Here is a 25,570-nt window from a genome sequence, read left to right as displayed (position 1 = left end):
CATATATCCAGAGAAAACTATAATTTGAAAAGATACATGCACCTCAATGTTCATAGCAGCACTATTTACAATAGCCAAGAAATGGAAGCAACCTAAATGTCCATCAACAGAGGAATGGATAAAGAAGATGTGGTATATATATAATAAAATATTACTCAGCCATAAAAAAGAACAAAATAATGCCATTTGCAGCAACATGGGTGGACCTAGAGATTATCATACTAAGTAAAGGCAGAGAAAGACAAATATCTTACATCACTTATGTGTGGAATCTAAAAAAATGACACAAATGAACTTATTGACAAAACAGAAACAGACTCACAGACATAGAAAATAAACTTATGGTTACAAAAGGGCAAAGGTAGGGGAGAGGGATAAATTAGGAGGTTGAGATTAACACATATGCACTACTATATATAAAATAGATAATCTACAAGGACCTACTGTATAGCATAGAGAACTCTACTTAATACTCTGTAATAACCTATAAGGGAAAAGAATCTGAAAAAGAATAGATATATGTATATGTATAACTGAATCATATGGTAGCTCTATTTTTAGTTTTTTAAGGAACCTCCATACTGCTCTCCATAATGATTGTACCAATTTACATTTTCAGCAACAGTGTAGGAGGGTTTCCTTTTCTCCACACCCTCTCCAGCATTTATTGTCTGTAGATTTTTTGATGATGGCCATTCTGACCGGTGTGAGGTGATACCTCATTGTAGTTTTGATTTGCATTTCTCTAATAATTAGTGATGTCGAGCAGCTTTTAATGTGCTTTTTGGCCATCTGTATGTCTTCTTTGGAGAAATGTCTGTTTAGATCTTCTGCCCATTTTTTTAAAATATATTTTTTATTGATTTATAGTTGAGTTACAGTGTTATGTTAATTACTGCTGTACAGCAAAGTGACTCAGTTATACATATATATATATATATATATACACTTTTTTTCATATTTTCCATTATGGTTTATCAGAGGATATTAAATATAGTTCCCTGTGCTATACAGTAAAACATTTTTATTTATTCTGTATATTCCAGTTTGCATCTGCTAATCCCAAGCTCCCAGTCCAACCCTCTCCCACCCCCCCTCCCCCTTGGCAACCACCAGTCTGTTCTCTGTGTTCCTGATTCTCTTTCTGTTTCATAGATAGTTTCATATGTGTCATATTTTATGAGTGATATCATATGGTATTTGTCTTTCTCTTTCTGACTTTCTTTACTTAGTATGATAATCTCTAGTTGCATCCATGCTGCTGCAAATGGCATTATTTCATTCTTTTTTATGCCTGAGTAGTATTTCACTGTATATATGTACCACATCTTCTTTATCCATTCATCTGTCGATGGACATTTAGGTTGTTTCCATGTCTTGGCTATTGTAAATAGTGCTGCTATGAACATAAGCGTCCATGTATCTTTTTGAATTATAGTTTTGTCTGGAGTGGGATTGCTGGGTCACGTGGTAATTGTATTTTTAGTTTTCAGAGGAACCTCCATACCATTTTCCACAGTGGTTCTGTCCCTTTTTTTTTTTTTTTTTTTTTTTTTTTTTGCGGTACGCGGGCCTCTCACTGCTGCGGCCTCTCCCGTTGCGGAGCACAGGCTCCGGACGCGCAGGCTCAGCGGCCATGGCTCACGGGCCCAGCCACTCTGCGGCATGTGGGATCTTCCCAGACCGGGGCACGAACCCATGTCCCCTGCACTGGCAGGCGGACTCTCAACCACTGCGCCACCAGGGAAGCCCTCTGTCCCTTTTTTGATTGAGGTGTTTGTTTTTTTGATACTGAGCTGCATGAGCTGTTTGTATATTTTGGAGATTAATCTCTTGTCAGTTGCATCGTTTGCAAATATTTTCTCCCATTCTGAAACTAATATAATATTTTAAATCAACTATACTTCAGTTTTACAAAAAGGAATAGTGACTTCTCCTGGTTGGAAATATAAGCCATTCTCATCCTCTGCCATAGTTGTATAAATTTGACTTATTATGTAGTAAAGGAATGAAATCATTATTTAACTGAAGAAAACAAAGGAAAATGATTATCATAAAGGTTAAGTTAAGTTCATACTCTGTAGAGAACTCAGAACAATGCCTGGCACATAATTTGTACTCAGTAAATGTTAGATACGATCTATAAGAAGAATAGCAGCTGCAGCATGATTATCGCTAATGTAAGTCCTGAGCTGGTCCTTGAGCAGAAGAAGGTGTTTTAAGGAGCTAAAGGAGTAGGCAGGAGACAGGAGAGGACAGGAGTAAATGCACAGCCTCGGATGGCTGAGAAGCAGCTGCTCTTCAGCCCAAGACACTCAGGTGGCCAGCTTGGAGAGCTCTAAGGCACTCACAAAGGGCAGCTAATATATTATCCTTCCTGTCTGCAACTCTAACCCAGAGGGGGAAAAAAGACATTTTGGGACAGTGAGATATTCCAGTGTTTTGTTTTTCGTTTTTAAAGCAAAGGCCCCAACTGTGGCTGCACATTGGAATGACAGGGGAGCTTTCAAAAATCCCAATGCCCTGGTCCTCACCCAGAGATCCCATGTAATTGGTCTGGGGTGGGGCCTGGAATTTTGCCACATGCCCCTGGTGATTCCAGTGTGCAGCCCAGGTAGAGCACCACTCTGCATGGTGGTAGAGAGAGTCCCTCATTAAGGGGCAGCCCCTCCAACCCACTCCCTCCCCTTTCCTGCTGCTTCCCAGCCTGGAAGTGGTCAGCCCTCTCTGTTTCCAGTGATCTTTTCATTTCACGCTGGAGACAAAACAAGAATGTGTTTTGTGTTTGACTTATTTATTTGTGGTTGGTATTCCTAGATCATATTTGCGTCTCAGAAATGGGAATTAGGAAGCCTGATTGCGGCTCAGGTGGAAACTACTCCAGACCATATTGAAGGGCTGCTGTCCCCTCCCCCCAACTCCAGCTGCAATATCCTCCCTCTCCCACCGCTCAGGGAACAAAAGAGCAAGATGCTTATGGCTTTCAACTGTGGTCCCTGCTGCAGCTGCACGGTGACTGACTCTTGCCAGGTTAAGTGTGTCTCAGCTTTTTTTCAGTAGTGCTATTGGGTTCCAGGGCCGAACGATAATATATTAATGAAACCTCAGCCACACATTTATTTATTCTTGTGCTGTAAATCACAAGGAAGAAAAAGATCAACAGGCAGAAATATCGTTCCTTCAGCAACTCCCAGCGTTGAGAGGATGTAAGGTGAATAATTATAGCCTTTGTGTTAAGCATTCATTATTTCACCAGCACCAGTGGGTCCAGATTTGTATCTTTAGCCTTGTTTTGCTGACACTGAAAGTGTTTGGGCATAACTGCCACGGTTCATTTCCTCACTGTCTCTGACTCCTCATGTGGCCCTGAGCCAGGCAAGGAAACTGATGCTTACTTATTTGGGGCATTTGTGCGACACCAGGCATGCTAGGTGCTCTTACACACTTTCTCTTTTGTATCTTTCAACACACGTGCTCCCTGCCAGGCTCTGGGTCACTTGAAACGTGTTGGGAGTTTGAGACCTGGACTTCCTTTCTCGGATTCACTTCTTTTTTAAAGAATTTTATTTATTTATTTACTTTTGGCTGCATGGCACGTGGGATCTTAGTTCCCCGACCAGGGATCAAACCCTCGCCCCCAGCATTGGAAGCGTGGAGTCTTACCCACTGGACCGCCAGGGAAGTCCCTCTTGGATTCACTTCTGACCTTAAGTGAAACCTACTATTGTATATTTTTCTACAGAGGGATTGTGATGCTTTATTTCCCAGATGCCCTGTAGGAATAAAGATTATTTAAAATATGATTAATTTGACTTAGGAATTTATCTTTTTCTGTAACAGTAGAAAAGGGATGACTGCAGCACTGTATGGTGAAGTAGACACAGAATTTTGAATTGGAAGTCTTAGGTCCCACCTCAGCCACTTCATAGGCATATGTGTTTGGACAAGGTGTTGAATCTTTCTGCCTCTGCATCATTATGAGTAAAATTTGGCTAGTCTTTTTTTTTTTTTTAACTTTTTATTTTATATTGGAGTATAGGTGATTAACAATGTTGTATTAGTTTCAGGTGTACAGTAAAGTGATTCAGTTATACATATACATGTAGCTATTCTTTTTCAAATTCTTTTCCCATTTAAGTTGTTACATAACATGGAGCAGAGCTCCCTGTGCTATACAGTAGGTCCTTGTTGGTTATCCATTTTATTTTATTTTATTTTTTCAATTTTCTCTATAGTTTATTAATAAATAAAAAGTTTTTTGTTTTTTTTTTTAAAAAGAGAAACATCATAATTTGGCTAGCCCTACTGCCTTAAAGGGTCTTGGGTGGTTCAAAGTGTCGTTACATGACAGTGCTTTGTAAGCCTTAGCACAGCATATAAAGTCTTAGTTGCTTTTTCTGTGTTTCCCGGTGCTCTTTTCTCCATGTTCATATAGGTTACTCGTTCTCATAGATACTGCTTTGCTAAGTGTTGCTCATGTTGGAATGCTTTTACCCCACTCTTTGCCAGATTATCAGCTCTTATTCATACAGCCCATTGTAGAAGGTTGATTTGTGGCCAGCGAAAGATATGTCCAAGGCCTACCATCTGGTACCTATGAGTTTGACCTTATTTGGAAAAAGACTCTTTGTAGATGTAATTAGGTTAAGAATCTTGAGATGAGATCATTCTGGATTAACCGGGTAAGCCTTAAAAATCCAATGACAAGTGCTCTTATTTTGTGGGAGCAGCTCATCCTTTATTAAGGTTAGGAGTGGGGACAACAGGAGAAGGCCATGCAAGGACAGGCAGAGACAAGAGTTATGTTGCCACAAGCCAAGGAGTGCTTGGTGCCACCATAAACTGGAAGAAGCAAGGAAAGGTTTTTCCCTGAGAGCCTTGGGGAGGCTGAATGTAGCACTGACAACAGCTTGACTTTATACTTCTGGCCTCTAGAACTGTGAAAAAATAAATAGCTCTTCATTTTAAGCTACCAGGTTTGTGGTAACTTATTGTAACAGCCACAGGAACCTAATACACGCCTCTTTTAAGGCTCGGCTCAAGCGTCCTCTGATCCTGGAAGTCTCTCCTGCATTCCCAAGGCTGGGCGAGGTGCCCCTCCTCTGTGTGCCCATCTGTCACCCTACATGCACCTGTTGTGTAATTATGCACGAATGTGTCTGCCTCCTCTGTGACACTGAGAGTTCTATGACAGTGGGGTTGTACCTTAACAATGTTTTCACCTTGCATATAACAGCTCAATATATATTTGTTTTATGCAGAATGCTCTCAAACTCTCTCTCACCTGTATTAACTCCCCCACCAGCACTTTGGTCTTAGTGCTCGTAGTGGGAACCAATGCGTCTGGCTTTTCTTTTTTTTTTTTCGAATTTTTGAATTTTATTTTATTTATTTTTTTATATAGCAAGTTCTCATTAGTTTTCCATTTTATACATATTAGTGTATATATGTCAATCCCAATCTCCCAATTCATCACACACACACACCCCAGCCGCTTTCCCCCCTTGGTGTCCTTACGTTTGTTCTCTATATCAGTGTCTCAGTTTCTGCCCTGTAAACTGGTTCATCTGTACCATTTTTCTAGGTTCCACATATATGAGTTAATACACAATATTTGTTTTTCTCTTTCTGACTTACTTCACTCTGTATGACAGTCTCTAGATCCATCAACGGCTCTACAAATGACCCAATTTTGTTCCTTTTCATGGCTGAGTAATATTCCATTGTATATATGTACCACATCTTCTTTATCCAGTCGTCTGTCAATAGGCATTTAGGTTGCTTCCATGACTGGCTATTGTAAATAGTGCTGCAGTGAATATTGGGGTGCATGTGTCTTTCTGAATTATGGTTTTCTCTGGGTATATGCCCAGTAGTGGGATTGCTGAGTCATATGGTAATTCTATTTTTAGTTTTTTAAGGAACCTCCATAGTGTTCTCCATAGTGGCTGTATCAATTTACATTCTCACCAACAATGCAAGAGTGTTCCCTTTTCTCCACACCCTCTCCAGAATTTGTTGTTTGTAGATTTTCTGATGATGCCCATTCTAATTGGTGTGAGGTGATACCTCATTGTAGTTTTGATTTGCATTTCTCTAATAATTAGTGATGTTGAGCAGCTTTTCATGTGCCTCTTGGCCATCTGTATGTCTTCTTTGGAGAAATGTCTATTTAGGTCTTCTGCCCATTTTTGGATTGGGTTGTTTGTTTTTTTATTATTGAGCTGCTTGAAGTGTTTATATATTTTGGAGATTAATCCTTTGTTGATTTGTTTGTAAATATTTTCTCCCATTCTGAGGGTTGTCCTTTCATCTTGCTTGTAGTTTCCTTTGCTTTGCAAAAGCTTTGAAGTTTCATTAGGTCCCATTTGTTTATTTTTGTTTTTATTTCCATTACTCTAGGAGGTGGATCAAAAAAGATCTTGCTGTGATTTATGTCAAAGAGTAGTCTTCCTATGTCTTCCTTTAAGAGTTTTATAGTGTCTGGTCTTACATTTAGTCCTCTAATCCATTTTGAGTTTATTTTTGTGTATGGTGTTAGGGAGTGTTCTAATTTCATTCTTTTACATGGATCTGTCAAGTTTTCCCAGCACCACTTATACAGTGGAGAAAAGACAGTCTCTTAAATATCTTTGCCTCCTTTGTCATAGATTAGTTGACCATAGGTGTGTGGGTTTATCTCTGGGCTTTCTATCCTGTTCCATTGATCTATCTTTCTGTTTTTGTGCCAGTACCATATTGTCTTGATTACCGTAGCTTTGTAGTAAAGTCTGAAGTCAGGGAGTCTGATTCCTCCAGCTACGTTTTTATTCCCTCAAGACTGCTTTGACTATTCGGGGTCTTTTGTGTCTCCATACAAATTTTAAGATTTTTTGTTCTAGTTCTGTAAAAAATGCCATTGGTAATTTGATAGGGATTGCACTGAACCTGTAGATTGCTTTGGGTAATATAGTTATTTTCACAATATTGATTCTTCCAATCCAAGAACGTGGTATATCTCTCCATCTGTTTGTATCATCTTTAATTTCTTTCATCAGTGTCTTATAGTTTTCTGCATACAGGTCTTTTGTCTACCCAGGTAGGTTTATTCCTAGGTATTTTATTCTTTTTGTTGCAGTGGTAAATGGGAGTGTTTCCATAACTTTTCTTTCAGATTTTTCATCATTAGTGTATAGGAATGCAAGAGATTTCTGTGCATTAATTTTGTATCCTGCTACTTTACCAAATTCATTGATTAGCTCTAATAGTTTTCTGGTGGCATCTTTAGGATTCTCTATGTATAGTATCATGGCATCTGCAAAAACGGACACTTTTACTCCTTCTTTTCCAATTTGTATTCCTTTTATTTCTTTTTCTTCTCTGATTGCCATGGCTAGTACTTCCAAAACTATGTTCAATAATAGTGGTGAGAGTGGGTATCCTTGTCTTCTTCCTGATCTTAGAGGAAATGCTTTCAGTTTTTCACCATTGAGAATGATGTTTGCTGTGGGTTTGTCATATATGGCCTTTACTGTGTTCAGGTAAGTTTGCTCTATGCCCACTTTCTGAAGAGTGTTCATCATAAATGGGTGTTGAATTTTGTCAAAAGCTTTTTCTGCATCTATTGAGGTGATCATATGGTTTTTATTCTTCAATTTGTTAATATGGTGTGTCACTTTGATTTGCTTATATTGAAGAATCCTTGCATCCCTGGGAAAAATCCCACTTGATCATGGTGTATGATCCTTTTAACATGTTGTTGGGTTCTGTTTGCTAGTATTTTGTTGAGGATTTTTGCATCTATATTCATCAGTGATATTGGTCTGTAATTTTCTTTTTTTGTAGTATCTTTGTCTGGTTTTGGTATCAGGGTGATGGTGGCCTCCTAGAATGAGTTTGGGAGTGTTCCTTCCTCTTCAGTTTTTTGGAAGAGTTTGAGAAGGATGGGTGTTAGCTCTTTTCTAAATGTTTGATAGAATTCACCTGTGAAGTCATCTGGACATGGACTTTTGTTTGTTGGAAGATTTTTAATCACAGTTTCAATTTCATTACTTGTGATTGGTGTGTTTATATTTTCTCTTTCTTCCTGGTTCAGCCTTGGACGGTTATACCTTTCCAAAAATTTGTCCATTTTTTCGAGGTTGTCCATTTTTTTCCCATAGAGGTGCTTGTAGTAGTCTCCTAGGATGCTTTGTATTTCTGCCGTGTCTGTTGTAACTTCTCCTTTTTCATGTCTAATTTTATTGATTTGAGTCCACTCCCTCTTTTTTTAATGAGTCTAGCTAATGGTTTATCAATTTTGTTTATCTTCTCAAAGAACCAACTTTTAGTTTTATTGATCTTTGCTATTGTTTTCTTTGTTTCTATTTCATTTATTTCTGCTCTGATCTTTATGATTTTTTTCCTTCGGCTAACTTGGGGTTTTGTTTGTTCTTCTTTCTCTAATTCCTTTAGGTGTAAGGTTAGATTGTTTATTTGAGGTTTTTCTTGTTTCTTTAGATAGACTTGTATTGCTATAAACTTCCCTCCTAGAACTGCTTTTGCTGCATCCCATAGGTTTTGGATCATCGTGTTTTCATTGTCATTTATCTCTAGGTATTTTTTTATTTCCTCTTTGATTTCTTCAGTGATCTCTTGGTTATTTAGTAACGTATTGTTTAGCCTCCATGTGTTAGTGTTTTTTACGTTTTTTCCCTGTAATTCATATCTACTCTCATAGTGTTGTGGTCAGAAAAGATGCTTGATAAGATTTCAGTTTTCTTAAATTTACTGAGGCTTGATTTGTGACCCAAGATGGGATCTATCCTGGAGAGTGTTCCGTGCGCACTTGAGAAGAAAGTGTAATCTGCTGTTTTTGGATGGAATGTCTTAGAAATATCAATTAAATCTATCTGGTCTATTGTGTCATTTAAAGCTTGTGTTTCCTTATTAATTTTCTGTTTGGATGATCTGTCCATTGGTGTAAGTGAGGTGTTAAATTCCCTCACTCTTATTGTGTTACTGTCGATTTCCTCTCTTATAGCTGTTAGTAGTTGCCTTATGTATTGAGGTGCTCCTATGTTGGGTGCATATATATTTATAATTGTTATATCTTCTTCTTGGATTGATCCCTTGATCATTATGTAGTGTCCTTCCTTGTCTCTTGTAACATTCTTTATTTTAAACTCTATTTTATCTGATATGAGTATTGCTACTCCAGCTTTCTTTTGATTTCCATTTGCATGGAATACCTTTTTTCATCCCATCACTTTCTGTCTGTATGTGTCCCTAGGTCTGAAGTGGGTCTCTTGTAGACAGCATATATATGGGTCTTGTTTTTGTATCCATTCAGCAAGCCTGTGTCTTTTGGTTGGAGCATTTAGTCCATTCACGTTTAAGGTAATTATTGATATGTATGTTCCTGTTACCATTTTCTTAATTGTTTTGGGTTTGTTTTTGTAGATCCTTTTCTTCTCTTGTGTTTCCCACTTGGAGAAGTTCTTTTAGCATTTGTTGTAGAGCTGGTTTGGTGGTGCTGAATTCTCTTAGCTTTTGCTTGTCTGTAAAGCTTTTAATTTCTCTATCGAATCTGAATGACATACTTGCCAGCTAGAGAAATCCTGGTGGTAGGTTATTCCCTTTCATCACTTTAAATATGTCGTGCCACTCCCTTCTGGCTTGTAGACTTTCTGCTTAGAAATCAGCTGTCAACCTTATGGGAGTTCCCTTGTATGTTATTAATTGTTTTTCCCTTGTTGTTTTCAACAATTTTTCTTTGTCTTTAAGTTTTGCCAGTTTGATTACTGTGTGTCTCGGCATGTTTCTCCTTGGGTTTATCCTGTATGGGTCTCTCTGGACTTCCTGGACTTGGGTGTCTATTTCCTTTCCCATGTTGGGAAGTTTTCAACTATAATCTTTTCACATATTTTCTCAGGTCCTTTCTCTCTTTCTTCTCCTCCTGGGACCCGTATAATGCAAATGTTGTTGCGTTTAATGTTGTCCCAGAGGTCCCTTAGGCTGTCTTCATTTCTTTTCATTCTTTTTTCTTTATTCTTCTCCACAGTAGTGAATTCCACCATTCTGTCTTCCAGGTCACTTATCTGGTCTTCTGCCTCAGTTATTCTGCTATTGGTTCCTTCTAGTGTATTTTTCATTTCTGTTATTATATTGTTCATCTCTGTTTGTTTTTTCTTTAATTCTTCTAGGTCTTTGTCAAACATTTCTTTCATCTTCTCGATCTTTGCCTCCATTCTTTTTCCGAGGTCCTGGATTGTCTTCACTATCATTATTCTGAATTCTTTTTCTAGAAGTTTGCCTATCTCCACTTCATTTAGTTCTTTTTCTGGGGTTTTGTCTTGTTCCTTCATCCGGTACATAGCCCTCTGTCTTTTCGTCTTGTCTGTCTTTCTGTGAATGTGGCTTTTGTTCCACAGGCTGCAGGGTTATAGTTCTTCTTGCTTCTGCTCTCTGCCCTCTGGTGGATGAGACTATCTAAGAGGCTTGTGAAATTTTCCTGATGTGAGGGACTGGTGGTGGGTAGAGCTGACTGTTGCTCTGGTGGGCAGAGCTCAGTAAAACTTTAATCCACTTGTCTGCTGAGGCATGTTCCCTCCCTGTTGGTTGTTTGGCCTGAGGCCACCCAACACTGGAGCCTATGTGGGCTCTTTGGTGGGGCTAATGGTGGACTCTGGGAGGGCTCACACCAAGGAGTATTTCCCAGAACTTCTGCTGCCAGTGTCCTTGTCCCCACGGTGAGACACATCCACCCGCTGACTCTGCAGGAGACCCTCCAACACTAGCAGGTTGGTCTGGTTCAGTCTCCTATGGGGTCACTGCCCCTTCCTCTGGGTCCTGATACGCACACTACTTTGTGTGTGCCCTCCAAGAGTGGAGTCTCTGTTTCCCCCAGTCCTGTCGAAGTCCTGCAATCAAATCCTGCTAGCCTTCAAAGTCTGATTCTCTAAGAATTCCTCCTCCTGTTGCCGGACCACCAGGTTATGAAGCCTTACGTGGGGCTCAGAACCTTCACTCCAGTGGTTGGACTTCTGCGGTATAAGTGTTCTCCAGTTTGTGAGTCACCCACCCAGCAGTTATAGGAGTTGATTTTATTGTGATTGAGCCCCTCCTACCATCTCATTGTGCCTTCTCCTTTGTCTTTGGATGCGGGGTATCTTTTTTGGTGAGTTCCAGTGTCTTCCTGTCATTGATTTTTCAGCAGTTAGCTATGCTTCTGGTGCTCTCTGCTCTCACAAGAGGGAGTGAGAGCACGTCCTTCTACTCCGCCATCTTGAACCAATCCTCGCATCTGGCTTTTCATTTGTAAGGTATCTTTTCTCTTTCTGTATATGCTGCCTGGTTACTGTTATTTCTAAAATGCAACTCAGGCACTTGTCTACCCAGAGACTCTCAGCGACTCCACACCTCTTGACTTCTTGCTTTCAGGAACCTCCACAACCCATTCCCAAAGTACTTTTCCAACTTTATCTGCCACTACCCCCCTTCATGAACTTCTGCTCTAGGAAAACAAATCTGTTCCTATGTTTATAAAACATGCTTTGCGAATGTAAAAATCTTTGCTAGAGTGATGGATGACATCTCTTCATCACTGTTGAAGTTTTAGTTACCATACAGAGTCCCCCCTGTTCTTTGAGGTCTTCCTGGTCACTCAGGCAGGAATGCCGTGTTCCTTCTCAGAACCACTGTTGTGCTGGTCATTTGTGCTTTTGCAGGCAGCTGTGTGGACCTGGGTAGGATATTTGGGGACATGCCTTTGTTAGCCTGATGGGATCTTTGCTCCTGATGTCAAAGGCCAGCTCTTTTCCACCTTTGCATCTCCTGCAGGACCTGAGGGCCTCCAGTGAAGTGGAGTGCCTCATTCACTGGGTATATTAAAGATATTCGTGCATGTGGTATTAATACAGGGAAATTCAATAACCTGTTCTGATGTAGCATTTTTTTTTCCAGTTTCCCTTTGTATTTATATTGCTTTGCTCTTATAAGATTTTGTGAAAATGAATGCATTACTGAAAAACTGCCCATTCTCTTGTTTAAATATAATGACCTCTTAGTAACAAATTTGCAAGTGGAAAAATGGATCTTAAACTTTTGGTGAGGACTAGGGGCATTGTTCTGGTGGAGGAGCGCCCCTTCCTTGCCTTTGGGTGGGTTGGCCTTTGGCAAGTGGCTGAAGAGTTTATAGAAGGGTGTTGGACATAGCGGGAGGGGGAGGGAGTTGAGAAGGGAGTTGAGAAGGGAGTTGAGAAGGGGAGAAGCAGTGAACAGAGCCTGGGCCGTTAGTTTCAGGTAGAACAAGGGGGCCAAAAACCTGCACTAGGCAGACTTCTAGGAAATCTGCATCCCTTGATCACTTAAACATTGTGTAAATTATCTCCTGGACACAGGCAGAGCTTTATTATCCAAAACACTTGAAATTAGTTGTGATCTTAAGGTAATTACAGTGCTGAGTCACGGCACAAGTCAGTAGTGAATTCCCTCCAATTACATAGTGGGGCAGAGATAGGAAAGACATTTTATCTCAGAATAATCCTCCTTTACAAAGATTTCCATAGCACTTTTTTCCCTTCAGTGAAGGAAGTGATTTGTTTTAAATAGTATAGTCTTGTTCAAATTTCCCTATGTAGGTATAGAAAACTTATTCTCCCAAAACTTTCCTTGGCCTTCCCTCTAGTGAAAGTATAAAGTAATGTGGGGAGAAGGACTTAGGAGCCCTGAGTTGGAATCCTGCCTCAGTTCTTTGCTAGCTTTGCAACCTTGATCAACTTATTTCTCTAAACATCAGATTCTGTGTCTCTGAAATGGGAATGATAGTAAGACTATAGGGTTGTTAAAGGTTGAATGCAGTCATAGTCATCATTATTTTATGGGATTGGTGGAGGGCTGGTGGGAGAAGGACAAAAAATTGTACACTAAGCTTAACTTTTTACAGGTAATTGAGAGAGAAATTATAGCAGCAATATTGGCTTGAGTGAAGGCTGTGTTCTAAGTGATTCTGTGTTCCTTAAGGGAAATTATTTCCACTGTTTAATTCTTCGCAGAATAACGGGACCACTGAGCATCAGGTGGAATCTTTCATAAGGAAAAAACTGGAGTCGCTGTTAAAAGAATCTCAAATTCGAGACAAGGAAGATCCTGATAGTTTCACAGTGAGGGCACTACTGAAGGCCACGCATGAAGGCTTAAATGCACACCTGAAGCAGGTATACATTTCCCTCTTGTACTTGTCCTTCAACAGGAAAAAGAAAGCACCTCATGCTTTGTTTCTTATCATTTGTCATTTGTGGAAGGCTTCTCCAGTTTCTTCCATTTCTATCCTTATATTGCTGGAAAAATGAGAATCTGCTCCTGAAAAAATGGAGAGAAATAGTGAATAATAGATTAAAGTGCATGGGTGGGTGTAGAAATGATTCATATGCTCCTTCACTGGCACCCTCAGGACGAACCCCAGTGCCCCTGCATTCATCTTCCCCACTTGTGCTCAGGTGAGGGTGGGGACTCATTCAGGCAGCCTCCATGCCCTGTTGATCACACCTTCTGAATGTGTATGTCTGTCCACTTCTTCTCCACGGCTGTGTCCTAATTCAGGCCAATGTTAACTCTCACTTAGACTTCTCTTGCCCTCTTTAAATCTAACCTTCACACTGAAATCAGCATGATGTTTTAAAAATGCAAATCTGATCGTGTCACTCCGCTGTTCAAAATTTTTCAGTGGCTTCCTATTATGCTTGGGATAAATTACAAACTAACTGGGCTTTCAAGGAACTGCATAATTCCCCTTGCCTACCTCTCCTGTCTCAGATCTCCCCATTTTCCCTGTCACACCACCACCCACGACGTCACACCAGCCACAACCATCTAAATGCCATGGTCTTCCTCACATTCCATTTCCTCTGCCTGGAACACTCCATTTCCACATCTACGCTAGCTAACTCCTACTTAGGCTTTTAAATTCCAGCAACCATGTGGTATTCTAAATGAGTCCTGCCTTGACCCCTAGGTTAGGTTAGCTATCCCTTTTATATTGTTGATGGTAGCCTGTTATATCTTCTTTTTTCAAGAAGTTTTTTTTTTTTCCTACACATTTGCATTTATTTGTTCAATATCTGTCTTCTCAACTAGACTGTAGATTCTGTGAAGGCAGGAACCATGTCAGTCTTGATAACCATTGTTTTCCTGACTTGTATAGTGCCTGGACCTTAGTATGACCTTCATATATAGTTGCTGAGTGAATGAATGGTTTGGGCTCTGGCTGAGGTTTTTATTCTGCTTTCTAATAAAAATATCATAAATGGGCAAGGAAGAGGGATAGTGGGTTTGCTGATGTTATCACGGCAGGACATTGAGGGCATTTATTCTGGACCAGAGGAGATCCATGTGGCCCCTGGCTTAGCTGATAGCAGCCTCCCCTGCTACTGCTGCCTACCCTCCAGAGCTCAGAGCTCCCCAGGCAGAGGGAAGATCATCACTTTTGGATGTGAGCAACCACTCGGCTTTGGTGGTTACTTTCTAGACTCTACAGAAGTCCAGCCATTCAAACGCCTGGCTGTTTCTCAGGTCTGTTTAGTTTCCAAACATAGAAAACCTAATTCAAAATGGCTTAAATAATGAAGAAAGGCGTTGGGTTAGGTAAGTGGCAAGTTCATTTGCAGAGTGGCCTTCAAGGTGGGCTTAATTCAGAGGCTCAGCAGGGTCATCAAAGACCTGTCTTTCTGTTCTACCTACCACGTGATTAGCATCATCCCATGTTGGTTCCCCCTCTCCTGGTGGTTGCAGGGTGACTGCCAACAGGCCCCTGAGCTATGTGCTTCTTGGTCCAAGTACAGAGAGAGTGAGACAGTGTATGTGCCTCATCCAACAAACCAGAGTTTGTGCTGAGCTCTGGTTGAGCATCTTAGCTCATGTGCCCACCCCTGAGTTGATCCCCATGGTGGCCTTGCATATGTGTCCTTCTTGGAACAGTAATTTGGCAAGGACATAGGATACCATTGGCTTGCTGATGCCACTGAGAACTTACCCCTGGAACTGGCACCAAGGTCTGCCCCTCTGAAAATGCATTCTGCCCCTGCATGCTGGAGGGGCAGAATGGAATGTTGGGAGACAACCAAAATGTCATTTACAGCATTACTGCCCTTATAGTTTATCATACAATTTTGAATTTTCTTGAACATTTCTATAAATACCAGTTAGCCTCTCCCTTTCCTCCCTGACCCTCCAGCCTCTTAGTTTAAACCACACAAATGTCTGTAAAATCACATTCGGTTAACCCGGCTTGATTTCTGCTTCTTGTCCCTGGTGAACTCTCTTTGGCTAATCTGGGCCAGTCACTTCCCCTTATGCTTTTGGAGAAGTCTTTGCTTGCTCCATCCTAGATCATTCCAACTGGAAAGACAACAGCAGGTCTTGGGGATTTTTGAAGAAACAAATCAAGCCCATCTTTCTTTTTATGGAAGAGATCCTAATGGTAATTTCCCCATCAGGTAAGATGGTAAGGGACTTCAAATTTCAGAGATGTAGTAGGACAAAACTCCTCCTCTTTTTTATTTTTTACTCTCCCTTAAACCTGGGTGACTGCAAGAATGTATCAGACTTGCAGAAAGTAAATGGAGCCTGCAACTTTAATAAACTGGACTATGAAGTGTTAAGGTTTTTAACCCTGCTGTTGTGTTAGTTTTTAAAATATGGTTTTGGTTCAGTGGCAAGCAAAGACAAGTTACTGTAGAGACAAGTCCATCTGTGTCAGATACATATACACATGTAGAGCCAAGGCTGAGAATGTGCTGTGGGGTTCAGGACAGCTCAGCACTTCAGCTCCCTTCCCTCCTGGGTCGTCACTCAGAAGTGCAATACTGTGTGCTACTGGTGCCAGCTTTTTCCTGGAGATCTCCGAAGTAAAATAAAAATGAAATTCTCATCCTTCACGCTGGAAGAACTTAGTAGAAGGATGCCTGCCTTCTTTAGAGTTCTGAATTCACTTCTTTGTTTACATCCCAGCTACAGCCATCTGGGTAGCCTTAATTATTCCTTACATGAACTTTTGCACCTCTCCCTGCTGTCCCACTCCCTCCAGTCTCTCATTTATACCACTACCATAGCGATATTTCAGAAACATGCATCTGATCACATCATTCTCCTATTTTAAACCATTCAAATGCTCTTCATAGTTTGGAGGATAAAGCTCAAATTGAAAGCTATAGCCCAAAAGATCCTTTCTCCATCATCTGACCCCAGCTCTGATTTGTTCATTAATGTGCGTGTGTACAGTACAAATACACAACCCAACCCCTGCCTTTCTTTGTTTCCTGGAAAGTGCCATGTTCCTGGCACTTGGCCTTTGTGTTTGCTTTTTCCTTGCACACTTCCTCTTCCTCACTTCACGTCGATAATGTCTACCTGTCTTCTGGCTTCAGCTTTTGTAACATGTCCCCTTAGAAGTCCTCCTCGATCCTCAAGTCTAGGTAGATGGCCTTCCCGTGCCCTCAGGCAGTACCCTGAACTTTCCCCATCATAGTCTTATTATAGTGTGTTATGATCATTTGTCTCCATCATAAGAGTGCAAGCCCAGAGAGGACAAAGTCTACATCTCTCTTGCTTGCTGTCTCCCTTGTATTCATGTTGAGTTCCTAGCACAGTGTTTGATCCATGGATTCAATGAAAGATGCAGTGCTGATGCTCAAGGAGAGGTCAAGTTGGGGAGAGATATCTGTGTGTATTCCTCTGGTACATAAAGAAGGAGTGTAGAGTGGGGGAGCGAGAGAAAGCCAGAGAGGAGACAGAACTACACAGAATCCCTGTTTTATCACCAACTAGCTTTGTAACTTTGGGCATATTATCTAACTTCACTATACTTCTGTTTTTCTTATCTGCAAAACTAGGATTTTAATTATACTTATCTCCAGGGATGGTTGTATATATTAAGTGAGAATATATGTAATACACTTAGCATGATCCTTGGGGCATAGCAGGTGCCTACTAAAATGGATGACCTTATACCTCAGCTTGCTTGGGGCAACCTCGCTTTATACCTATTGTCCCAGCGTAATTATTAAAGGTGCCCGATTTCACTCTTTTTTTAAAAAAAATAAATTTATTTATTTTATCTATTTATTTTTGGCTGTGTTGGGTCTTCGTTGCTGCTAGCGGGCTTTCTCTAGTTGTGGTGAGCGGGGGCTACTCTTCGTTGCAGTGCGCAGGCTTCTCATTGCGGTGACTTCTCTTGTGGAGCGTGGGCTCTAGGCGCTCGGGCTTCAGTAGTTGTGGCACGCGGGCTCAGTAGTTGTGGCTCACGGGCTCTAGAGCACAGGCTCAGTAGTTGTGGTGCATGGGCTTAGTTGCTCCATGGCATGTGGGATCTTCCCGGACCAGGGCTCGAACCCGTGTCCCATGCATTGGCAGGCGGATTCTTAACCACTGAGCCGCCAGGGAAGTCCCCATTTCACTCTTAAGAGTCCTGTTTTGGACAATAGATGACATGGTCTCCCTACTAATAGATGAACTACTAGAACTGGAGAGGAAGTCAGAGGTTAATTGGTCCATTCCTCCCCCATGTCACAGATAAGAGGACTGAGGTCAAGAGGTGGGTGTTTACCCCAGAGGAGCAAGTCTTTAGCACAGAGTGTGTGCTGGAATCTCCTATGTTTTGCTTCACCTATTAATCCCTCTCTTTCCATCTGATTCTGAGTCCCAGGGTATTTCTTATGTGTTCAGCTTCTGTTTCCCATCAATGTATTGATGTATATAATTTCCTGCTTAGACTTAAATCCATCAGAGAGACTCTCATTCACCTTAAAACACCGTTTCAATTCTCTGTTCTTCAGACTGAATAAGCCTAGTTCTGTAAAACTTTTCTAATAGGTTAAAAATGATCTTTTAAATCACCTTAAAAAAAAAAAAAGAGATGGGGGACCTGAGGCTACATGGTGGCAGAACTGGGTCTCCTAACTTGAAGAGCAGTGTTACTTCTATTACCATATCTTACTACTTTCTTAATTCTAGGGTTTTTGAATAGTTAATGATCAGCTTTAATTGATCTTCAAAGGCAGTCAATGTATATAAACCAGTCAACTAAAATTACCCTGTAAACCTGCCACCCACCCTCCTCCACTATTTTCTGAACTGCCTTTTCCCCAACCCAGTTCTCACAGTTCCCCCTCCCCATCCCGCATTGTATCTTTGATTAGTTTCTATGGATATATGTAGATGCTCTTCCTGACCCTTTGATTTCGGGTGGTTTTGCTCACCTACATTTATTCTATTTATGAGATTATCTCTGTTCAGCTGAAAGTCCTGGGAGGCCGGGGCCTCTTGGTCTCCTCTTACAGCATGTAATTAGCAGTGAATCACCTAATACATATTTTTAGGGATGACAATTGGTAAAAGAGTCTAAACCCTTTTAGCAGAGTGGTCTTTTTTTTTTTTTTCCTGTCCCCTAGAGTAAAGAGATCTCTAGCCTGGAAAATTAATTCACATGAGGAGGAATTCAGAATCTACAATACATCTTTCCTGTGCTTACCACAGAGGGAATGATTTTAATGAACAGATAAGCTCTGCTGCAGTTTACTTAAAGAAAAACAATCTTATTGCCTCATAGATATACTTGGATTTTATGTTTTTAATGTTTCCAAATTCTAAATAGTAATTAAGTGATCAGTCTGATTAGTTTTTTTTAGTCAACTGAATTGGCTGTTAATGACTTGTGGCCATTTTTCAAAATTAAATCTACTTTTAACTGAAGATGATTTATTCCCCCTCAGGGCATTGATAGGAATCCATCCTGTGCTGTAGAGAGCCTTGTGAACAGGCAGTAGAGAGGCCTGCACACCTGGGCATTACTGAGAGGTCCTTGACCCCAGCTTTGGGGAGCTGTTGGCAGCTGCCATCTCCTGTTGGTGCCCAGGTCTCTCTGTGCAGCATCCCCCCTCTCTCAAGGCAGACACAGCCACCTTCAGGGAAGTGGAGGGTAGAGCAGGAGGAAATGAGCAGGACCTGCTGGCTGCCCACCTAGAGATGGAAGGAGAGAGGGACTCCATGCCCTTCCACCAGAACTAAGGAGAAAACAAAAGCAAAGAAGAAAAGTAGTCATATTATGCTTTATTTACTCAGCATCCAGATGTGAAGGAAAGTGGAAAGAAAACACATGGACGATCCCTCATGACCAACTTCGGAAAACATAAGGTACGATTTAAGGAAGATAAGTGTGCATAATTCAGGTAATTTAAAGAGTCCAGAGGGTGACAGGAGACTATCATCATGACCTTGGAATAACTGCAGATTTCTCAACGAGGACCCCAGAAAAGGAAAAAGTTGATAATTAAACTATTTTATAATTTAAGAACTTCTGTTCATCAGAAGTATCAAAGAGCAAATAACATACTGGGAAAGAATATTTTCAATATTCTGTACAAGTCCACAAAGGATTTCTTTCCTGAATATATAAAGAGTTCCTATAAATCAATAAAGAAGGCACACTAATTTTTAAAAAACAAGCAAAAGGCTTAAATGAACTTCACAACAGAAGATATCCAAGTGGCTAATATGGAAAAGGTTCTCGCCCTTATCAGTCCTCTGGGAAATGCAAACTAAAATGATGATGAAATTCCGTGTACACCCACCACAACAGCAAACATAAAGAGATTGACAACAGCATGTGTTAGTGAGGATGCTGGGCAGCTTGAACTCTCATCAGCTGCTAATGGGAACCTGCCTTTGTGCAGCTACTTCCACACACTGTTTCACAGTACCAACTAAAGCCACTCTATGAACCATGTCTTATCAGTTCCATTGTTAGGTGTGTGTCATGAGACAAACAATGATATTTACAGGGGCACTAGTTGCAATACTACAAACAGGAGACAGTTCAAACGTCCATCAGCATTAGAAAGGATAAAAATTGTGGCGTATTCACATAAGGGAATATTTATCAGCAATGAGAATGACAAAGTTACAACTACATGCAATAGTGTGATCTTTGTAAACATGACATTGAGCAAAAGAAGCCAGACCCAAGAGAGTACATACAGTTTGAGTCCATTTATATGAAGCTCAAAAACAGGCAAAAAAAAATCTATGGGATAAAAGTCAGGATAGTAGTTACCTTTGGGGAGAAGGTGATGACCGAACGGGAGAACCTGAAGGCTTTGGGGCAGATAACATTCCATTTCCTCATTTGGGTGGTTTCACTTTGTGGAAAGCCATCACGCTGTGCACTTATGATTCCTGTGCTTTTCTAAGTGTATGCTTTACCTTCAATAAAAAGGTAAAACATGTTAAACAAGAAGTCAATTATTGGGTGATGAACTTTATGCATGAGGTTTCTCCAAGACCATTTCTTGTACTTTAATGAATATTGTATCTGGAATTTCCTGCCCCATCAATAGGATAATTTATTGAAAGGTTGGACAAAATAGCCATAATAAACTGAAAACAACCAAAATGTTCTCCCATAAAGACTGCTTGAGTAAATCATGATTCATTCACACAGTGGACAATTATGCAGCCATTAAAAGATGATCACTCTGGGCTTCCCTGGTGGCACAGTGGTTGAGAGTCCGCCTGCCAATGCAGGGGACACGGGTTCGTGCCCCGGTCCGGGAAGATCCCACATGCCGCGGAGCGGCTGGGCCCGTGAGCCATGGCCGCTGAGCCTGTGCGTCCGGAGCCTGTGCTCCACAGTGGGAGAGGCCACAACAGTGAGAGGCCCGCGTACCGCAAAAAAAAAAAAAAAAGAAAGAAAGAAAGATGATCACTCTGACGAGCTCAACATGCAAAACATTAAATAAAAAAGTAAGATGAAAAACTGATTATGTCGTATGTTAACTATGATAAGATGTGTCAAAACTGTATGTAAAGAAAATATATCATCATTTCTCCAAATATCTATCATTGACGATTCATTACTTATTTCTACTTTCTGCATTTTATATTTTAAAATGAACCTGGGAAAGACAGATTTATTATTGTAACACCTCAAATTACTAACTATATGCGGAATTGGAGAATATTTCTTTTCTTGATTACAACCACTCATTTAAATTAAAATTATTTTCCAAAGTAAAGCTTTTAGGGAGTACCTTTGCTAGTATAGAATTAGAATTTATTACGTCTCAAGTCATAAGAGTGAATGTTTACAAGATTATTTACAGGTTATTTAAATAAGTATTAATAGTATTTTAAATTGAAAGTTAATATTATGGTTTACAGAATGACTTTCCATGTCATCTCATTTAATCATCACAAAAATAATAATCCTTTAGGACAGATGTTTTTGTCCTACCCTTTAAAAAAGCACAATAGAAAGCTTGAGAGATTAGCCAATTTATCAGCTTGGTGAGAGGCCAATCTGGAACATGAGATCATCAGATGCCTGGGTCCACGCCATGTGCACTGAAGTTCTCAAGGCATAAATAAGATGTAAAAATGTTCTAGACTAAATTGGCGCCTTGCCGTCAGTGCAGTAGAGTTGAATGTGTTTATGCCAACAGGGTAGTTTGAATTTTTTATTTGTTGACAATGAGAAAATCTAGAAGTTGATTTGGTCCCATGGTAATGTGGGGATGGAATCCCTTTCCTTTTCTAAGCCATGTTCCCAAAATGTGCAGGGTACTCTGTCTAAAGGTCTTACCTTTGTTTGTAGAAGCTGTAATTTTGGTGGCAAGTTTTTCTGCAGTTACTAGGGCCCCTCCCCATCATTTGTATCGTTGACGTGTGTGTTGCCAAATATTGGGGTTATCTCCAATGTGGTGGGGCTGAAAGTGTATCATTCCTAAGAGGTTTTATGTCTAACAGCTAATCTGTCCAAAGACACCAGGTTAGTCCTACAATCTTTCAGCCTGACTCCTGTAGGTAACAATTTTCATTCTGCTCTAGAAATTAAGATGGGTCAAAGTCTCAAATGAACAGTTTGATTTAGATGGGTTTTTGAATGCATACTGAACAAAAGCAGGAGTGGTAGTTATTCATTTAAAAATTACTACTTGTCTTTTTTATCAAATCTGCCTTTTATAAGTAAGTCAAAGGGAATAGTGAGCTTCCTATATAAAAGGACCCTTTATCCCTTATAATCGTTTAAATAGATATTACAACTTTAACCCTACCCCTCACAGAGACCTTCAATGCATGACTAATAGTCTAAGACCTACATTTTATGTGGCTTAGAAGTCAATGTTAGAGCATGAAACCCTCCGTTTTGCCTTGATATTTTAAGATAATTTTGGCCACAGACATGCTTATTATTGATGGTGAGGCAAGCTGCAATATTTGGTCAGTTGTTTTTTTCCAAGTAATTGTCCTTGTGTGTGTGTGTGTGTGTGTGTGTGTGTATTTTAAAGCTCATTCCTCTGTATGTTGTAGATGTACCTGATGTGCTGAGTTTGTGTTAAGTGAACTCTGATTTTTCCGGCAGAAAACCACAAAATCACAGTCCAAATCTTGTAGTGCTGATGAAGAGGAGGACGCACAGCAGAATCCTGGCAAGGAGACTGGCCAGCTGTACAGGTAAGAAAGCTCTCCATGTTTCTTGCTCAGGCTCCTGGGGCCTCTCCATCCACACCACCTTGGCTATTTTAGTTGTACATGTCTAGGAAATCAGATTGCAAGGTAGAGAGCTCTGCAGTGGGACATGTGAAGATCAACAGGATATGAGATTATAATACATGTAGAGGACTTGTGCTGCCTGGCACACAGTGAGCTCTTAATAAATGCTGGCTGTAGCAGTTGTCAGGTAAAAGATATCTTCAGAGAAGAGAGAGGGACCACATGAACTAGTACAGAGGGGCTCTCACAGGAGACTGAAGGAGAAGATAGATGATGAGAACATGTGAAGAGTCAGGGATCTGAAATCAGCCAGACTTCAAACTCTTGTTCCTCCAACTTTAAGATGGGGGCAAGTTAGGCTCCTCATTTGTATCTATTTCTTAGGGTCATTGTAAGGATTAAAGGAATTAAAGTTTATTTGGCTTGATGAGCCCTACTCCAATTAACTAAGTGCTCAAAAACATTAGCTACTGTTGTCTTTATTATTGCCAGTAGAATTTGGGATGAGTAAAATGGCCAAAATTGTAGAACCCAAATTGTGACACATGATTTGATACAGGATTTCCTGGCAAATTATGTATACAGAGTCTCGCAAAGGAAAGTAAATTATATCCTTCATAGACAGATAAATATACAAACACGTGCACATGTACACACACACCCCTCTGTGACTTTATCATAAGACTGAAACTAAACGAAATTGGAGGCACAGAGGTCCTATAGGAATGAATCACATTTAGTGTTCACTTAAATTTTATATTTGAGCTTCACTCCAACAGAATGTCCATACATAAAATAGTAACTAATTAGTGAGGGCAAAGGAGATGTGTATGGTTCCTACCCTTAGAGTACAGAAAATTCAATATGTAGTTACAGTAAAGGATATAAGAGAAATAGAATTACCTTCCAGGAGACCTCTGCTGTGAATTTTCTCAGATATAAGTTTGAGAAAGGCTTGACTCTGAATCATATAGCCAGGGAAGCTATCACGTGAAATCACGTTGCATGCTGCTCTTGAGTCAATTAGAGATTTGCCCGTAATAGCTATCGAGGCTCAAGCATTGATGACGGTGTCCTTTGGGGACTTCAGTAAACTAATTCAATTTTAAGATAAGGATTAAAAGGGCTAACGTTATACAGAAGTTGTCTGTGTTATGGAGTGTCCTGGGAGTTTTACTTGTCATTTCTAGGCATTACCTCCCTCACATTGATTTATAATCATTTGCTTTCACAAAACCAGACTTTTACCAATGGCTAGAGAATTTCCTAATTACGTGGTAAAGGAGGAACATGGATTCTTCTTCCCGTTGGTTTTTATACCTGTCTATGTGCATGTCTTCTTTCTTGGCAAAATGAGTTGTTGACACATTTTGGCCTTAATTCTTTTGTTGAATGTATATAAGTATCATTACAGTAAGAATTTTTTCTGATTTGTTCACTATTTTATCTCTAGTAGGTGCTCAATAAATATTCACTGAGTGAATAAATCTATATCATCACTATCTAATTCCAGAACATTTTCATCACACCAAAAAGAAACTCTACCATTAGCAGCGACTTTCCATCTCTCTCTCCCCCGGTCTCTGGTGCCAACTTTTTGTCTCTATAGATTTGCCTTTTCTGGACATTACATATAAATGGAATCCTACAATATTTGGCCTTTTTTGTCTGGCTCCTTTCACTTAGTATAATATTTCCAAGATTCATCCATGTTGCAGAATGTATCAGTACTTCATTCCTTTTTATTGTTGAATAATATTCCATTGTATGAATATATTGCATTTCATTTATCTATTAATTAGCTATAGGATATTTAGGTTGTTTTCACTTTCTGGCTATTATGAATAATACTGCTATGAACATTCATTTCTAAGTTTTTATGTGGACATAGGTTTTTATTTCTCTTGGGTATATACTTAAAAGTGGAATTCCTGAGTCACATGGTAACTGTTTAATTTTTTGAGGAACTGCCAAACTATGTTGGCAAAGCAGTTGTACCATTGAAAATTCCCCAGCAATATATGAGCATTCCAGTTTCTCCTCATCCTTGCCAACACTCATTATTGCCTGCCTTTTTGGTTATAGCCAACCTAGTAGATATGCAGTGGTATCTCACTGTAGTTTGGTTTGCATTTCCTAAATGACTAATGTTGAGCTTCTTTTCATGTTCTTATTGGCCATTTGTGTATCTCCTTTGGTGGGGATTGAAGTTTTTAATGATTATATGTTTTCCTAGAGGAGAAAAGTGTGTCTGTGAGGAGAATGTGATAATCTATGGAGAATTTTACTGTGGCAAAGAGTAAGTAGCAGAATTTGTAAAGTTGTACAGCAGATCCTAGGAGTGGTTTATGGGATACAGAAGATATAGACGTACAGAGAGAGTAAGTAATGGATATTTGTCTTAAGAAGTTGAAGAATATAGAAAAAGCATAAAGAAGAAATCAAAAATCACTGTACTTTTATACCTCTAGAAGATAATGACTATGGAAAGTTTGGTGTATTTATCTTTAGGTATAGGATTCTTGTGACTGACAGTACAGTATCCCTACTGCGTTTTAGTCCAGGTTCTCCTTCTGACAAAGCAGAGTGATTCCCTGCTAAATTCTGGTTTACGCCACAGTTGGGTAACGGTGGGAATCGAGCCCTTCACAATAGAACTCACAAATTCAGGAGAAGAGACTGTGAATGAAGTCTGGCTGAGTGGTGAAAAAAGCCACATGAGTATGGTGTTGTGGTGGAGAGAATGCTGAACTAAAAATCACACTTGGTTTCTAATCCTGGCTCCATCAGGAGCAGGTAGGGAAGGTGGAGTAACCAGAAGCCCAAACCTCTTCCAGCTCTAAAATGTCATGAGTCCTGGTGTGTATTTTACAGGTTGGGCCGCCGAAGGAAAACCATGAAGCTCTGTCGAGAGCTCTCTGATTTGGTTGTGTACACAAACTCCGTGGCAGCCCAGGACATTGTGGATGATGGTAAGGCCTGAGCGCTTTTTCTTCTGGATACACACTCCTGACCTTTCTTTGTCAATTGTTAATTAAACTTTTGTTAATCGGATCATCAGCACACA

The 25,570-nt window shown here is 40.1% G+C and overlaps 1 protein-coding gene across 2 annotated transcripts in view; it reads left to right on the top strand.

Moving 5' to 3' along the window:
• PLCH1 (phospholipase C eta 1) overlaps window positions 1-25,570 on the top strand; it is a 240,913-nt gene that overhangs the window by 188,277 nt on the left and 27,066 nt on the right. For both annotated transcript variants that reach the window (XM_049709695.1, XM_049709694.1), the window contains 4 exons: window positions 13,014-13,175; window positions 19,075-19,146; window positions 22,373-22,464; window positions 25,378-25,475. In XM_049709695.1, coding sequence (XP_049565652.1) covers window positions 13,014-13,175; window positions 19,075-19,146; window positions 22,373-22,464; window positions 25,378-25,475 — 424 coding nt within the window. The remainder of the gene's footprint in view (window positions 1-13,013; window positions 13,176-19,074; window positions 19,147-22,372; window positions 22,465-25,377; window positions 25,476-25,570) is intronic.

The sequence above is a fragment of the Orcinus orca genome, chromosome 5, assembly GCF_937001465.1.
Source record: "Orcinus orca chromosome 5, mOrcOrc1.1, whole genome shotgun sequence".
Taxonomy (NCBI): Eukaryota; Metazoa; Chordata; class Mammalia; order Artiodactyla; family Delphinidae; genus Orcinus; species Orcinus orca.
This window is presented reverse-complemented; position numbering and strand designations above follow the sequence as displayed.